We start from the raw sequence: 17,282 nt of genomic DNA on the forward strand, positions 1-17,282 counted from the left end.
CCCCCCCCCCGCCGAAGTGGCGCTCGCCCACGCCAGAATCTCGATGGCGGCACGGTTCAAGAGCCTCGACCCCCGCCACCCACTGGTCCTCCGGACCCGGCCGATGCCGGAGCCACCCAGGAGGGGCCCCCGGAGGCGTCTCTCGGAGAAGCAAACTAGACTGGAAGCACTTGCGACCCTACTCCCCGACTGCCCCAGGCCGCACCCGGTGCAGTGGACCCTACGGCACCCGGTGCCTCTGCCAAGACCAGAAAACAAGGAACTGGGCAAGAGACTCCACGAACAACTGACACTCCTCGCCCCTAGGGACGAGATCCACCTGTTCAGTGACGGATCGAAGGCAGCCCCGCACGAGGACTACCGAAGAGGACGGGCTGGGGCTACGTGGCGTACCAGGATGGGCAGAAGCTACACGAGAACCACGGAAGGCTCGGGGAATCCGAGGCCTTTGACGGCGAAGCGGTTGGGGCGGCACACGCGGTGGTGTGGGCGCGCGAATACATCAGGGCGGGGGCAAGACCCTCGGCGGTACGGCTCTTCATCGACAACTCGGCGGTACTATACGGCATCACAGGGCGCCCCTCGGACAACTCCCAGGAGGCGTTCAGGGTTATAGGATACGCGTGGAAGGACCACCACCTGCCCCCCCTCACGGTACACTGGGCCCCAGGACATATGGGGATCCAGGGGAACGAGGAGGCCGACGTTCAGGCCGGCCTCGGGGGGGCGCTCCCAGACCCAACATCCCCCCCCGCCCTGACCGCAGTCAAGGCAAAGGCCAGGGCACTGAAGAGGGAGGCGTGGAACTCGTGGTGGCTGGCGAACAGGCCGACGCGATACGCCCAGCTAATGATCCCGGGACCAGGGAAACGACCCCCCCCGGAACTCACGCTCGCAAGAAAGACCCTACACCACCTCCTGGCGGAGAGGACGGGACACGGAGACTACGAGGAGTACCACCTACGCTTCGGACACGACTCGTATAGGACCTGCCGCTGCGGCCGACCCACGGAAATCGGGCACTTCGCGGAGTGCCCAGCGGCGCGGGCCAGGGGCACTCTGAACAGCGAAATGCGAAAAGCGCTCAGGAGGCCGGATAAGCTCCTGGGAAAGGACTGGAAGAAATACGCCGAGTGGGTGGAAGGCTCGGGAGTGTACGACCCAGCGGAGGAAGAAGAATAGGACACGTGACCAGGCCCAGATTGTAATGGCCTGAGGAAACAGCGGAACCACAGAGGAGCCGTAAGCCCTCGGGGACCAGAGCCCTGAGGCAGGCAGGCCTCTCTCTCCTTTGTAAATAACTCTCTTTTGTGACGCGAAACGCCCTGTCAGCTAGTATTAGCAGTAGTATTAGAAGCTTGGGCCGTCCACATCCCCAAACGGGGGCCAGGCGAGGTAGGCTCGGGCACGTGACCCCTCGGGGCCACGCGCCACAGTTCGACCCGATTGGACGCTAATAGATCTCTCTCTCTCTCTCTTTCGGCGCTGCACTGTTCACGTCTCCGTCTTGCCGCCAAATTTCCCACGGCTCCGTCATCTCTCGAGCCACCGCAACGCGACGACCACCGAATAGAAAACGACCCGCCACGGCGGCCATCATCAATGTGGACACCATAGACGGATAATCTCTTCTCACTCTCTCTTTTCCCTTCTTCTCTGCAACATCGGCCAGCCATGGCGCCGCTCGTCGATAACTCGCAGATTCAGTCCGCTGAACTGCTGCGCCCGCTGCCTCTGGCCCAGCATGCCTACATTTGGCCGTTTGCCATAATATGGCCCATCTTTCTACGATACTATCTCAGCGAGGAACTCTACAACAAACACATCGGGGCGCAGGAATGGACATTTGTCTGGGTTGGCTCTATCATCACTGTCCAGGCGCTGACCTGGCTCTGCACACACTGGAGTGTTAACCTTGATGCCACGTTCACCGCCCGGAAGGTCCGCACCATCGAGGATGCGAAACTGATCAAGGTTGTCCCAATTGCGAATGCCGGCTCTGCTGAGATTTGCAAGCTTGTTCGCGACAAGGTGAGCCCTCGCAAACCCCCGACATTCTGGCTTCTCGGAAAGCAAAGAACAAGTACAGGGTCTAATCTTGAAAAATGTCCAGGTCGGAGGCAAGCCCAACCTCTCGTTCCTTTTCCAAAAGCGCCGTTTTCTCTACGATCCCGAGACCAAGAAGTTCGGTACCCTTGCCTACGACATCGATGCTAGCCCTGCCCCAAAGCTTGAGAAGTTCCAGAAATCCAGGGGTATCACCAGCGCCTCCGAGTTGGAGCGCCTCGAGCAGCACTATGGCACCAACACTTTCGACATCCCAGTCCCAACTTTCACCGAGCTCTTCAAGGAACACGCGGTCGCCCCGTTCTTTGTGTTCCAGCTGTTTTGCGTGGGTCTCTGGCTGTTGGATGAATACTGGTACTACTCGCTCTTCACCCTCTTCATGCTCGTCATGTTCGAAAGCACCGTGGTCTGGCAGCGTCAGCGCACCCTTGTTGAATTCCGAGGAATGAGCATCAAGCCTTACAACATCTACGTCTATCGCCTCGGCAAGTGGACTGAAATCCAGAGCGACAAGCTTCTGCCTGGCGATTTGGTCTCAGTCTCGCGCACCAAGGAGGACAGCGGTGTTGCCTGCGATATGATCTTGGTCGAGGGTACTGCGATTGTGAATGAGGCCATGCTCTCCGGTGAGAGTACTCCTCTTCTCAAGGATTCAATTCAACTTCGTCCCGGCGAGGCTGAAATCGATATCGAGGGTCTCGACAAGAACTCTTTCCTCTGGGGAGGCACCAAGGTCTTGCAGATTACCCATGGCAACACTGAAGAGGACAGGCCTAAGCTTGCTTCAGGCGTTCCCGCGCCTCCTGACAACGGAGCCATGGCTATTGTCACCAAGACTGGTTTCGAGACTTCCCAGGGAAGCTTGGTTCGTACCATGATCTACTCTACTGAACGCGTCTCGGCCAACAACGCCGAGGCTCTGTTCTTCATCTTGTTCTTGCTTATCTTTGCTCTTGCTGCCTCTTGGTATGTCTGGGACGAGGGTGTCAAGAAGGACCGCAAGAGATCTAAGCTTCTGTTGGACTGCATTCTCATCACCACAAGCGTCGTGCCCCCTGAGCTTCCCATGGAACTCAGCTTGGCCGTCAACACCAGTTTGGCTGCTCTTGCCAAGTTCGCTATCTTCTGCACTGAACCCTTCAGAATTCCCTTCGCTGGCCGCATCGATGTGGCATGCTTCGACAAGACTGGCACTCTCACGGGAGAAGACCTCGTGGTTGAGGGTATCGCTGGTCTTGGCCTGGGCCACTCTGGCACTGACACCCCTAGGGAGACCGATGGCGCCCATAGCCATATGACCAAGGTCCACGATGCTGGCCTCGAGACCACCCTCGTCCTTGCCACTGCGCATGCTCTTGTCAAGCTTGACGAAGGGGAGGTTGTTGGAGACCCGATGGAAAAGGCTACACTCAACGCTCTTGGTTGGTCCTTGGGCAAGAATGATACCTTGACTAGCAAACCTACCACTGTTGCGACTACCGGCATTGCTGGCACCGTTCAGATCAAGCGCCGTTTCCAGTTTTCTTCTGCTTTGAAGCGCCAGAGCGCTGTCGCCACCATCCATGCCACTGAGAACAAGGCCGACCAGAGACTGAAGGGTACTTTTGTCGCCGTCAAGGGCGCCCCCGAGACGATCATGAAGATGCTGGTCACTGTGCCCAAGGACTACGAGGAAACGTACAAGTACTTCACTCGCCGTGGTTCCCGTGTCTTGGCGTTGGCTTACAAGCACTTGTCTGTGGATAACGAGCTTGGTATGAGCAGGATCAACGACTTGAAGCGTGAGAAGGTGGAATCGGAACTTACTTTTGCTGGTTTCTTGGTTCTTCAGTGCCCTCTCAAGGACGATGCCAAGGAGGCGGTTCGCATGCTCAACGAGAGCAGCCACCGTGTCGTCATGATTACCGGAGATAACCCGCTTACTGCTGTTCACGTCGCCAAGGAGGTGGAAATCGTCGACCGGGATGTTCTCATCTTGGATTCCCCTGAGCACAGCGTGCATGGTGAGGAGAAGCTCGTCTGGCGCAGCGTCGACGACAAGGTTCAAATTGAGGTTGACCCCACCAAGCCTATCGACCCTCAGATTATCAAGACGAAGGATCTCTGTGTTACCGGTTATGCTCTGAACAAGTTCAAAGATCAAGTTGGCTGGAAGACTCTGTTGCGCCACACGTGGGTGTACGCCCGTGTTTCGCCCAAGCAAAAGGAGGATATTCTCTTGGGTCTCAAGGATATGGGCTACTACACTCTGATGGCTGGCGATGGTACCAACGATGTCGGTGCGCTCAAGCAAGCCCACATCGGTGTTGCTCTTCTCAACGGCACTCAACAGGATCTGACACGCATTGCCGAACACGCACGCGACCAACGGATGAAGGGCATGTACCAGAAGCAGGTCGACCTGATGAAGAGATGGAACCAGCCTGCGCCCCCCGTTCCTGCCATGATCGCCCACTTGTACCCCCCTGGACCCAGCAACCCCCATTACGAGAAGGCCATGGAGCGCGAGGCTGCCAAGAGAGGTGTCACAGTCGCCCAGCTCGCCAAGGCCAACGGCACCGACATCGAGACTGTGACTTCTCCTGCCGCTCAGCAACTCATCAACCAGGACCCGCGGAGAGCTAAGCAATCTGATGCTGTGGCCAAGGCCACCAACTTTGCCGACAAGCTTCAACAATCCATGATGGACGCTGAGCTTGACGATGAGCCCCCTTCGCTGAAGCTGGGTGATGCCTCCGTCGCCGCCCCCTTCACTTCCAAGCTCCGTAACGTCATTGCCATTCCCAACATTATCCGCCAAGGTCGTTGCACCCTTGTTGCCACCATTCAAATGTACAAGATTCTCGCTCTCAACTGCCTGATTAGTGCGTACAGTTTGAGTGTTTTGTACCTCGAGGGTATCAAGTTTGGCGACGGTCAGATCACCATCAGTGGTATGCTCATGAGCGTCTGCTTCTTGTCTATCTCCCGCGCCAAATCCGTTGAGGGTCTGTCCAAGGAGAGACCCCAGCCGAATATCTTTAATTTTTATATCATCGGGTCCATTCTTGGCCAGTTTGCTGTTCATGTCGCGACACTTATCTACATTGCCCGGTTTTGCGATAGGCTTGAGCCGTAAGTTTCATCTTCCCCGCCTGCTGTCTACTCGCATGCTGACTTGAGCGTGTTAGTCGCTCCGAAATGGTCGATCTCGAGGCCGAGTTCTCCCCCTCCCTTCTCAACTCGGCCGTCTACCTCCTTCAGCTCATCCAGCAGATCTCCACTTTTGCCGTCAACTACCAGGGCCGTCCCTTCCGCGAATCGCTCTCGGAGAACCGGGGCATGTTCTGGGGCATTCTTGGCGTCACCGCCATTGCATTTTCCTGCTCCACCGAGTTTCTCCCTGAGCTCAACCAACAGATGAAGCTCGTGCCCTTCACCGAGGAGTTCAAGACTACCATGACAGCGGTGATGGTGCTGGATTATGTTGCTTGCTATGCTATCGAAATCGTTCTCAAGTTCTTGTTCTCGGACCTCAAGGCGAGGGACATTGCCGAGAGGAGACCGGAGCAGCTTGAGAGGGAGAGGGCGAGGAAGGAGGAGGAACGCAAGAAGAAGGAAGAAGAGGAGGATAGAAAGAGGGAGGAGCAGGTGAAGGAGTTTGAGAGGAAGCTGGAGGAGAATAAGAGGAGGCTGGCGGAGGCATGGGGGAGGAATTAAAGGTTGTTTTATTATTTGGAATACATAAGGGGTTAGAAGTGTTCTAGAGCGGAGGGCACGTATTGATACCTTTGATGAATGATTGTGTCAGGGTTTGGGTGGAAACGAAAAAGATGGGTTTTGGGATTGGGTGGGTTGGGAGCGAGGGCTTTTACACAAATGTACTATTGTTAGAGTTTCGAATGTACAATAAAAGAATGTGATGTCATGACTATGGGTTTCGTGTTGAGATTGGCTTTGTGGCTTGGTGGTGTGGGATGGGCTATGGTGGTTATGGTTTCCAGTGTATCTACTATAAACGATCCACCTCTTCCTCGCTGCGCCCACTCATTGGCCACGAGCATTATGTACAAAGTATAACCGCCGTTTTCCTTCTTGACAGCAGGCTAGACATTGGCCCTGTTTAATGTAACTTGTTCACCATCACCTGTGTCTATTTTTGAAACCGGATTCAGATGACTCCAACGCCACGCCAGCGGTCGTTGGTTGGTCAAGAGATTGTGTACCTCAGAACAAACACATGGCCTGCCTCCAAGTACCTAAGGGATAGATAGAGAAAGTAGTGCTGGAGCTTGGTAGTAAAAGGAGCCAACTACCTGATAACATTCTCCCTATAGCAAACATTTAGTTTGTCCGAAACAGCACGGGGTCCTCTCCTCTTCTGTTCATGCATGCTAACTAACACAGTCCGGTCGAATCCAATGTCCTGGTCAACGCAAAGGTGGTAAGAGTGGAATCAGTCATAACATTTTTGTGACAAAAAGAAAAGAGAATAGTTAATACAGTGGTGAAGGCTGTCTAAAGGCTACCTCGACACAAGCCAAGCAAAGCCACAACAAAAGAGACATCCTGCTCTATGCTGGAAAAGAACATGTTCTATTCGCAGAGGCTCCTTCAAGCAAAAAGCAAACACAAGACGCCATCCCGTTTTGTCGCCTGCTAAAAACACTTGTCTCCCAGCTGGACTGGTACCAGCAACCCGAGACATCCATCAACCATACTTTTGTTGCCCGCAATGCACCACACGCCCTCTCCTAGGTCTTTTTGTTAAGCCGCATTCATCACCGCCATCACAGTTTGCCGAGGTTCATCCGCACGAGGTCTTTTGGGCCGGTTGCCAAAAAGAAAAAGGCTAGGCCATCATTATTTTATTTGCTTGTAGGATAAAACGGCTGCATTTATTTGCCAGGGTTGGAGGCCACGAAGGCAACACCCTTTTCGATGTTCTTCTTGAGGTCAGCAAAGCAGGCCTGGAGGAGACCCTCCTCGATGGCGTCAACCTTGCCGACGGGGAGGATCTTCTCAACACCGTTGGGGCCGAGCTCAACCTTGGAGCTGAAGAAGTCGATGCCCTGGTCCTTGTAGAGGGGGCTGTCGACGAAGGTGGGCTCAATGACGCCCTTCTCGCCCTGAGCAGCGCGGAGGACGGAGTCGGCCATGCGGGCACCGGCCATGGCCATGGAGAGGGTGGCGGAACCGGCACCATCCTTGGCCTTGACAACCTCATCACCACCGAACTGGACACGCTTGACGAGCTCGGCGTCGGAGGAGAGGTCGGGGTGGTTGGACTGGGAGAAGAGGGGGACGATGGTCACACCGGAGTGGCCACCGACAACGGTGATGTTCTCATCCTTGGGGTCGGTGCCCTTCTTCTCGGAAACGAAGCGGGAGGCACGGACGACGTCAAGGGTTGTGACACCGAAGAGGCGCTTGGGGTTGTAGACACCCTTGGACTTGAAGACCTCGGCGCAGATGGGGACGGTGGAGTTGACGGGGTTGGAGATGATGAGGATGTTGGCCTCGGGGCAGGACTCGGCGCAGGCCTTGGCGAGGTCGCGGACGATGGAGGCGTTGGTGTTGAAGAGATCATCACGGGTCATGCCGGGCTTGCGGGGAACACCGGCGGGGATGAGGACGACCTCGGAGCCCTTGAGGGCGCTGGCGAGGCCGCTGGGGGTGGCCTCGTAACCCTTGACGGTGGACTTGGTGTTGACGTGGGAGACATCAGCAGCAACGCCTGTTTGAGGGTGGCAAGAACTGTCAGCTATTGATGGGACGAACGCGAGGCTGAGGCTCTCGGAGCTAATTAGCTCCAAGGTTCGGACGACGTACCAGGGGCGCCACGGATATCGTAGAGGGCGAGCTCAGTGACTCTGGGGTTCTGCTTCAGGAGAAGAGAGAGGGGCTGGCCAATGCCACCGGCGGCACCGAGGACGGTAACCTTGGAGAGCTGTTCAAGTCAAAACCAGTCAGCGCATGCCATTCATCACCCCGCACTAGTGCTTGGTGGTGGTATATGCAGTGGTGTTGGCGATGGTGCATACCTGGCGGGCCGACACCGAGAAGGCGCGGGTCTGGATTCTGGAGGCAAACATTTTGACGGTGATGATGATGGTCTTCGTGCGGCGGCAACGAGGATCTGGAAGGGGAGGTAGTGGTTCAAAGAAAAACAAATGCACCGGTCGAGAGGGAGGGAGCGGGTCGTTGAGGTAAAAAAAAGTTGGACCGATCCATCTTTAGCCTAGCGCTGTTGGGGAGGGCCAGGGGTGACAATGGCGGGCCATTCTCGGAAGGATCGGACCTCGGAAAATCCCGCTGGACGGCCAATGAAATCGATCCACTTTTCAACCTCCGCCTGTCCTTGCCCCGGGGGATCAACGAGTGACGTCTTCGGCCGAGAGGGAAAATGGATTTGTTTTCTTCGATTTTTGGATGCATGATTGTGTCGCTGGGTTCTTCCTGTTCCACGGCTCAAGTTAGAAGCCCGAGATGCCCATCAAATGCGGCATCAGGACCCCACCACCACCATCCAACTCCCGCCAAAACGGAATGTGGGGCATCCAATTTTTCCGCCATGTTCTAAGAGCGACACCGGACGGGCCGGGTAGCCAATGGCTTTTCGGCTTCGTGAATGAGCTCTCGGCTTCCACACATCAGGACAACGGACTGTCGGACCTCCTCGAGATCGGAGCTTGATGGACGCGGCTGTAAGAGCGTGCCGAGTTCGATGTTAGCATATGATGCCGAGGTGCTCCACTTCCGCATTCCCGGCATTGGTCTGGTCCTTGGCGATTCGTTGGTAACTGTGCTTTTCCTTTCTCACCGTAGTCAATGATGACCAGCATCCTAGATCTCCCGTTGGTCAGAGAAGCTGTCATGAACTGTACTGGCCCGGTCTGGCGTAGACATTCACCACGTCTTGGTGATAGCCAGCCGAATCTACGTCGTTGATTAATTGAGAGCACCTAGCTGAGCTTAACCCTTGTAGCTTTGTTGACCAGCATATAATCCGCTCCCACGGCCAGTAACCTCACCCACATCACCAAATCGGAATTTAACCCTACAAGACCCAATGTTCCTTCAATTGAATGTGTCTAACATGTATCCGAGTCCTTCATTATGAGGGCACAGAAGAGGACGATGGCCGCGAAGACCAATCCAGCAACGCTATGTCTCAGTTGGAGATGTTCATCCTAGCTTAGGATGTTTATTGTCGCTCACTGACGCTGCTGGATATGTGCTTGGACGGAAGACGCTCGCTTGGGAATGGAGCTCGACGAGATTTCTCGCGCTTTGCTTGCCAGATGGAAGATGCGCTCGTTTGCTAACGAGACAATGATGAGATTCTCTGGCGTCTGGTTACCCGTCTTGGGGGGTGGGAATGTCTTCGATGTCATCCAAACATCGTCAAGACAAAACATCTACATTGGCACCCACTTCTGAAGCTGTTTATATTCACCTTTGTGAATACATGATGGGTATTTTGCCTCGCTGTGAAAAGTTAATTACCTGGTACTTTCTCAAAAACAGCTCATCAACCTTTTGCGTGTTAAATGAGTCTGAAGGGGCTCCTTGGATAGCTTTAATGTTCCCATGGTGCACGGGGGCACGGCTTGGAGAGCCTTATTATTCCTCACCTTTGTCACCGCCACTTAGGGTATCTACTAAGTCAATTATCACGATATTTAACAGCCTCCAGTCCACGTTATAAACTGGGTAGTGGATCAAAGTCCCTTGACTAGTCTTGATAAGTCTTGAAAAGATTTTTGGAAGTATGTTTGGCCTACTTTCGAATCGAATTTCAGAACAACCCGAAAGGTTCAAAAGGTCTATGGTTGAACGACAATATCGCAATGTCATGTAAGTGAGAGGAAAGGTAATGTCTTGTTGCACGTACCCAACGAGTCGCGCTATCTTGGCATGCAAATGGTGATATCCATCTTGGTTCGCATTGACAAGGGAACTCATGATATGTCAGGTTACAAGCAGCTACATCGACATACTGTCAATTACAATATCTTCAGGAATCTCAGCCATCAACCGTAGGTCAGAACACATGCGCCCTGGCAGGGGAATGATGAGTCTGACGGCCCACCACTCAACCCCAAGCCCCTTGCCCACACTCCTGTGCCCTGTTAAGCGATGCAATATTTCAACAATCCACAAACGTAGCTTTCAGCCCCCCACCAAGGTGGAGCAGAGGGCCGGCCAGGCAGGAGGAGCGGGCGCAGCGGTGTTGTCTCCCCAAGTCAAACGAAACCCCTACACTTCCGCACCACTCGAATCACCGAGTCGGCAAAAGCAGGAGTCGGACCTGTGCCACTGCCAAAGCAGACCCCCCAGCTTTCGTTAGGTTCAATCGGCTTGGAACTGTAGAGGGGTGGGGGGCACGCCAGCACCCACAGTGGTGGTACCCGAGATCTCAAAGGTGATCTCCGACTGCCATCGAGAGATGACAGTCGCTGCGGGCGAAGGTTCCAAAGCTCTCCCCGTGTTTCGTTGACTGGCTACGGCCCCACGAATGATGGGACGAACCGAAAATCTAAAAAAGAAGACCGGATGCTGGGGGCAAAAAAGGGGGTTGGGTGGGCTTACCTTGAATGTCTGATGTCTTGGGGACTTCGGGGGCGGCGGTGGGGGGATCTGGAGAGAGTTGCCAAGAGACTCAAACGTCAGAATCGATTCCATATGCATGGCCTGATTAGAGGGGAAAAGAAAAGGCTTGTGCAACAAAATGAAGTTCTGCAAAACATACCAGCTCGGACAGACTTGAGGCCGCAAGGGCGCGCTGCTGAGGTCGCAGGAGTGGGCGGTGGACGAGGGTCGTTATCGTGACTGAACAATCAAGTGTTGGTATGCTTGGACAAAAAGGTAAGAAGAAAAGAGAGCAGGAGTTTGCGAGGAGAGGTTGACTTTATACCTACAATTGTGGGAATGAGAATTTGCAAGCAGCCAGACTTTGCAAGCGGGCACAAATCGCAGAAATACACCTATTCTGGGGCTTTCTGTTTGGCTCTTTTCACCTCAAGAGTTGCTCCGACCAATAGGCTGACGCGTAACCCGGATGTTGACTTTTGAAAAGGTTGCTCATGAGTTGCTCGTCTTCACCCTCTTGATACTCCGGCATATCCTGCCAGGCTCCACATCACATCATCCCTCGCTGATTACTTCAGAGGGGTGCCTGGAGAAGCGTCTGAGGGATTTGGGTCGGTTGGGCAGTGTTCGTGATAGTTCAGAATAGGCTTAGGTAGACAGAAGGTCTGCTCAGCGGAGATGTAGGAGGGGCAGCAGTACTAGTTGAGACATCAGAAAGGAGCAAAGGCTCAAATTACCTTATGTCGAGAGAATTCATATCTAGCAAACAGCGTCTTCGTGGAGGGTTGGGCTGGCATCAGAAGCTGAACCCTGGCGGATCAACCTGGGTGCACAGGGAGAGGACCGAAGGGCCACAGACTGGATGCCCTGTTGGGGGGTTGTCTCATTCAGTCAGCACCCCTTCCTCTTCCCACCTCATATTATCAGATTGGAAGCGCAGGACTTCCTTCTCGCCCCTCTTCTACCCACAGTCCTTCGTCTTCCCATGACCACACTATTCCCAGCCGATACCATCGCTGCCCCTGTGCCTCCATCTTTTAGTTAACTCGGATGTATGTGTTTCTTCCTACCACGCACTACAGCCACAGCGAAACCCTTTGTTTTCATTTCCCCCCCTCCTTCACTTCCCCCTTTCTCCTCTTTTCATTTGGCTTGAATGGCGGCTGATCGTTATTGTAGCACAACAGATTGCGTTCAAAACTGAAAAGTAGAATATCCTTCCTGAATTTGACGCGACAGCATTACCAGAACTCTGGTACGGCATCCACTCTTCTCCAGGAAAATGGTCTATTCTCTCCGATGAGTTTGAACTGACAGTTTCTTTTCTGACAGCCAACTCCACGCAATACCATCGCCGATCCGATGTCCGATTCAGATCCCGATCCCGATCCCGGTTCTGATTTCTGTCTTGCTTCTTCCCATTGCTCGATCAAGATTAGACACACGGGCAGCCTATCTGGGATCTGTAAGCCGAAAGGGATTGCTGACTTTCATATGCCAAAATCTTCAGTTGGGAATGGTATGGGCGAGAGACGAGGGAGGTAACAGAGGTCAAAGAGGCCACCAAGGCCCCATGGCCATATGGCCGAAGTATTGCGTGTCCGCTCTTCCTGACATGAACAAATGGCGCTCTGCTGCAGCCGAGGTGATCTGGTTGTGGCCAACTGGGAGAACGGCTTGGGTTTCATCTCGAGTTCTAAGAAGCTATTGGTTGTAACCACCTTCTGTCAATGGTGGCTGAGGCAAAGAGAATGAGCTCTAATCTGAGGCGAAGAGACTGAGCTCAAGTCTGAGACGGTTCAGATTTAGCTTCAAGGTCTAGTCGCAAAAATGGAGGGAGAGAAACACCGAAGCGGTTCCAGGTTCTGTGGTCATGCTCTCGTGAAGCCCGGCGCACTAGATCATAATGTTCATCCTCCAGTATCAAAACATCTGTTGACCTGCTCGGTCCGCTCCTTTGAAACAATGCCCCCGTTGGCACTGCAGTCCATGTATGGCTTGCAACGCGACGGTATGCTCTGGAAAGCTTCCCATTTATAACGAAACTCCCTCCCGGAACAGGCTGAACATAAAGAGCCAAGAGAACCCAGCGGTTGTCACTATTTAGGATATCGCACCCAATGATCGCCATCTGAACCTTTTCCTCATCGTCTTCGGAATCGTGGATTTCGAGTACATTTTTCGGCACCCATGTGCGGTCCTCAACCAGGATTTCGACAATGTTCAAGCGTACTGACAACCCGACATTGGTCATATAGAAAGGAGCGAGGTTGCGAGGAGCCCATAACCCAAGAGTCGGTGGGCAGGCAAATGCAGCAGGTGAACTGGCTAGAAATCCACTACTTGACACATCTTCCTTCCACACGAAAAGACTTTGGTCAAAGGACACACGCATGATCTCTTTTTGTAGCCGACGGAATGCCTTTTTGCCCCCCTCGCCATAGAGAATAGGCATGCAAATGTTGAAGATGCCCATGAGGCTGTAGGTTATGTCTTCGCTGCGTGTGGTATGTCGCTCTGATGCCCATCCCATTCGTTCCGATATGCTCACCTCGGAGATATTGTCACGAAATAGAAGACAGGCGTCGCCAATCTTAGTGATGTTCGAGATAACGCTGACGAGGTGCCTGTTTGTGATGGGTTGCCATGTGGCGTCGAAGAATGATCTTGTCTCAGGGGCAAGGAGCTCTTGAAGGGTCCATCCGCGTGTGAACCACCGACATGGCCTTAAAACATCATCAAGCTTGACATTCGATAGGCTTCCCCAGTCAGCCATCGGTTTGGTATCGGAGAGGTAGACGAGGCAGTCTCCTGAGTCGTAGTAATACCGGTACATGGAGTTGATGGCCTCGGATAGGTCGGCACTGTTGCGCTTGTCGATGCAGCAGGTGTCTACCCACCCATATTCGTAACCATTTTGACTTGCGAGGCGGCAAAAGTTGGTGATCTTTGCGAAACCGGTCTTGTTGGTGATGGTTTCGCGCAAGCCCTGCATCTCCACAAAGGTCACTTCCTGACTTGGGACATCCCAGGTATGGGACAGGATGGCATAGGGCGGAAGGTCATTGTCGCAGAACTCTTCTAGTTTCAAAGTGATTGTGTTGAGAAGCCACATCGTGATGGCAGATGATGATCATGTAGAGGGGTTTGTTGATTGTTCAGGAACATTTCTCGTGCTTACGTGCGGGGAACGGGGCCCAAGCATGTGACCCAGCGGCCAATGACCTGCTACATGCATGAGGACATGCAGCCGAGCTAAAAGATTGTAACCTGCTATCAACATCAACATCATTTCTCTGTCTTGGTGCAACTTATGATCGTTAGATGGCTCTAGTGTTGAGAACCTGAATTCTTACACGAGGTTCCCTGGTATTATGCCCGTCAGGGGAGAGGTCGTCGAACAGATACAAGTTGATTATGAATGACAATTGGCAAGGCATAACGAAGGACGATGAACAGTAAATTGCATTGAGTAGGTAGTGTGCTTGAAGCAGCCAGGTGGGTGGTTATGTACCCGTGGACCTTATGTTGGGCGCCGCCACCTGCTCCCAGCTGTCCTTGGCCTTCTCCGCCAGAAGCACACGCTGAACAGGTCACCTGGGAGCTCCTATTCTACCTGTAGCACAACCTCCGCCGACTTGACACCATTCGCCGTGGCCGCCACTGTAATCGTCCCCGATGCTCCAACCTTTGCACGCACAATAGCCAACGCTCGTCCTCGGAACGCTTTCCTCTCCTTTGACGGGAACGCAACCATATCAGTCGAGTCTCCATTATCCGTAGTGACAATGTCACCAGGCCCAGTGATGGAAAATGTGATGTTGGGTTCCGCGGTGGGAACAACATCGCCCTTGTCGTCCACGACAGCAACACTGACAAAAGAGAGATCCTCGCCGTCAGCTTTGATCGTCACTCGGTTTTGATACGTCGACAACCGCAACTGAGAGGCCGTCCCGGTAGTCCGAACTGTCGCATTCGCCCATTCATTCCCATCCTTGTATGTCACGACACGCACCTCTCCTGGCTGGTAGGTGACCTGGTCCCACCGGAAACGATAGGTGTACTGCGCCTTCTTCTGTCGACCCTGCGACTTGCCGTTGACGAAAAGCTCGGCTTCGTCACCCGAAGAGTACACATGAACAGGCGTGACTTGACCGACGCGATTGGGCCAGTTCCAGTGAGGCAGGATGTGGGCCATCTTCACGCTTGGGTTCCATCTTGACTGGTAAAGGTAGAACCGGTCCTTGGGAAACCCAGCAAGGTCGATGATGCCAAAGTAGCTGCTCCGAGAGGAATCATATGGCGTCGGCTCTCCAATGTAATCCCAGCCTGTCCAAACAAACTCGCCCGCAACGTACGAATACCGATCTTGTGCCACAAAGACCTTGTCAGGTGAAGCACCCCATTCCATGGCGTACAGGTCATACGAACTGACTTGTCTAGTAGTAGGATCGGCGCCAGGACCATTCGCCCGTACAATCGCGTTGTTGCTGTTCACCACTGGGAAGAGGTATGTGTCCCTGGAGCTAACCACCGACGAGCTCTCAGTGCTGAAGATCAACTTGTTAGGGAACCGTCCCCGGAAGTTCTCGAACGTTGGCGCGCCGTTTCCTTTGCCCTCTCCCTGATAGTTCAACCCGATAAGATCAACAATCGAGACAAAGGCCGTGTCAGGCCCAGCGTTGTTCATTCCGACGGTGGACTGTCTGGTGGCGTCCTCCTGGCGAACAATATTTCGAAGACGCTCAGCTTGTGCTGCACCGTTGCTGCTTCCCTGCTCTGCGACCTCGTTTCCAAAGGACCAGGCCCAAATTGAAGGATGGTTGCGGTCACGTCGAACAAACGCTCTGAGATCTGGCTCAGACCAGTCGGCAAAGATGGTCTGGAAATCGTTGCGAGTCTTGTGGCTGCCCCACGTGTCGAAGATCTCGTCCAGGACAAGGAAACCCATCTTGTCCGCAAGATCGAGCAGCTCAGGCGCTGGAGGATTGTGTGAGGTTCTCATCGCGTTGGTTCCCATATCCTGGAGCATCTCCAGCTGACGCCGAGCAGCCGGAATGTTGAAGGCGGCTCCCAACGACCCAAGATCATGGTGCTGGCAAACACCCTGAATGTACACGCGCTGACCGTTGACACGCAGTCCATCGCCAAGGTACTGCAGAGAGCGGATGCCGAAAGGAGTCTCGTATGTGTCTACCAGCTGGTCCCCAACGTAAAGACGGGTGATGGCAACATGCATATTGGGCTCCTGCGTCGGACGTGGACCCCAAAGCTTTGGGTTCCGCACAGTCGCTGATGCATTCACAGATGCAATAGAACCTGGGGAGACGTTGACTGTGGTGTTAGAGAAACCACCGATCTTTGCTCCCGCCTTCCCCGAGACCGCATCGTAAGAATGAATGTCAGTGACGACCTGGACCTGACCTGCTGCGGCGGTTGATGCGCTGTTCTCCACCTGAACAGTGAGGTCAAGCGTTGCCGTTTGAGCTGATGAGCTCCTAGTTTTGACGAAGGTACCGAACTGGCCGACGTGGATGGGGTTTACTTTGGTCAACCAAACGTTGCGGTAGATCCCTGCACCTGGGTACCATCGCGACGACTCAACGGCTTGGTCAAGGCGAATAGCTAGCTGATTGCTTCCGGACTGCAGATACGGAGTGAGGTCGACACGGAATGAGGCATAGCCATACGGCCATCCACCAGCGATTTTCCCATTGATCCAGACCGCAGCATAGGACATGGCGCCGTCAACCTCGAGATACACAGATTTCCCCTCGTCGCCCGGGTTGAGCGTGAACTTCTTGCGGTACCATCCAACCCCCTGGATGGGAAGACGACCCATGTTTCCTCCGACGGGAACATTGTTGCCGACATAGAAAGGTCCTTTGACAGCCCAGTCGTGAGGCAGACTCAGGGCTTCCCACGAGTTATCATTGAAGTTTGCTTGGGTGTAGGTGACGTTGGGTGGCTCGTTGGATGGGCGCTTGGTGCGGCGGGAGGCATCATTGATGAAGTTGTTGGCTGATGGTGTAAGCCATGGCTTCAGGGTGTTGTAGTTGAGGTTGTCAGGATTCGAGGTGAAGCGTTGGAAACGCCAGTCCGCGTTCAAGCTTATTCTTTCGCGAGTTGCTGCTTGTGCGAGGACTCCAACGATGAAAAGCACCACTGCTACCAGCAATTGCCGCACGACACTGGAGGCCGCACAGCGGGAAGACATGATGAATTAGGTCTACTCTGGCCAGCACCTACCGTTCGTCTGATCTGATCAAACAATGCGGCAACATTTAACCTCAAAGTCAACCTCAGACGGAAAGACTTCATCTCCATCCTCCCCATGATCTCGACAGCAGGTAGCCGTCACGCTGGCGGCTATCATCTCAACCACTGCCTTCTATTGGGGCGCTACAATTTGTCCTTGTCAGGAGACAGTGGATAGCTGTCGGGCAGTTCCCCTCGTGGTACATCACACAATCATACCGTTGCTCTCACATGGCAAAATATTTCTCCATCATAGCCTAAGTTGCAGATCGATTCCGTTCCTGTGATACTTGTCGCCCAATCACCGCCCGGCAGAGAGTGGTACAATATTTCTCCAGTGTTTCAGTGAACGTTACCTCGAGACCCCTCCTATTTGTTGGTCA

General features: G+C 53.9%; 5 protein-coding genes across 5 annotated transcripts; 1 reads left to right on the forward strand and 4 right to left on the reverse strand.

Annotated features, from left to right (window-relative positions):
* Window positions 1-1,476: 1,476 nt before the first annotated feature.
* Window positions 1,477-5,884, forward strand: SPF1 (putative cation-transporting ATPase 1). The gene is made up of 3 exons (XM_062888546.1): window positions 1,477-2,031; window positions 2,114-5,181; window positions 5,238-5,884. Exons 1-3 carry the CDS (start codon window positions 1,675-1,677, stop codon window positions 5,764-5,766), a joined length of 3,954 nt encoding a protein of 1,317 aa, XP_062744420.1. The 5' UTR covers window positions 1,477-1,674; the 3' UTR covers window positions 5,767-5,884.
* Window positions 5,885-6,598: 714 nt separating this feature from the next.
* On the reverse strand, window positions 6,599-8,728 carry MDH1 (Malate dehydrogenase, cytoplasmic). Its single transcript, XM_062888547.1, has 3 exons — window positions 8,091-8,728; window positions 7,879-7,996; window positions 6,599-7,783 (listed from the first exon to the last, which is right to left on the reverse strand). Exons 1-3 carry the CDS (start codon window positions 8,139-8,141, stop codon window positions 6,945-6,947), a joined length of 1,008 nt encoding a protein of 335 aa, XP_062744421.1. The 5' UTR covers window positions 8,142-8,728; the 3' UTR covers window positions 6,599-6,944.
* A 1,119-nt stretch (window positions 8,729-9,847) lies between these two features.
* On the reverse strand, window positions 9,848-11,173 carry QC762_0050120 (uncharacterized protein; the record flags this gene model as incomplete). Its single annotated transcript, XM_062883483.1, has 4 exons — window positions 9,848-10,035; window positions 10,642-10,689; window positions 10,802-10,881; window positions 11,070-11,173. 4 exons carry the CDS (start codon window positions 11,171-11,173, stop codon window positions 9,848-9,850), a joined length of 420 nt encoding a protein of 139 aa, XP_062744422.1.
* A 1,251-nt stretch (window positions 11,174-12,424) lies between these two features.
* Window positions 12,425-13,756, reverse strand: QC762_302610 (uncharacterized protein; the record flags this gene model as incomplete). The annotated part of the gene is made up of 1 exon (XM_062888548.1): window positions 12,425-13,756. The coding sequence occupies one exon, from the start codon at window positions 13,754-13,756 to the stop codon at window positions 12,425-12,427; it is 1,332 nt and encodes a 443-aa protein (XP_062744423.1).
* Window positions 13,757-14,248: 492 nt separating this feature from the next.
* On the reverse strand, window positions 14,249-16,858 carry QC762_302620 (uncharacterized protein; the record flags this gene model as incomplete). The annotated part of the gene is made up of 1 exon (XM_062888549.1): window positions 14,249-16,858. One exon carries the CDS (start codon window positions 16,856-16,858, stop codon window positions 14,249-14,251), a length of 2,610 nt encoding a protein of 869 aa, XP_062744424.1.
* Window positions 16,859-17,282: the final 424 nt, after the last annotated feature.

Source organism: Podospora pseudocomata, chromosome 3 (genome assembly GCF_035222375.1).
Source record: "Podospora pseudocomata strain CBS 415.72m chromosome 3, whole genome shotgun sequence".
NCBI lineage: Eukaryota > Fungi > Ascomycota > Sordariomycetes > Sordariales > Podosporaceae > Podospora > Podospora pseudocomata.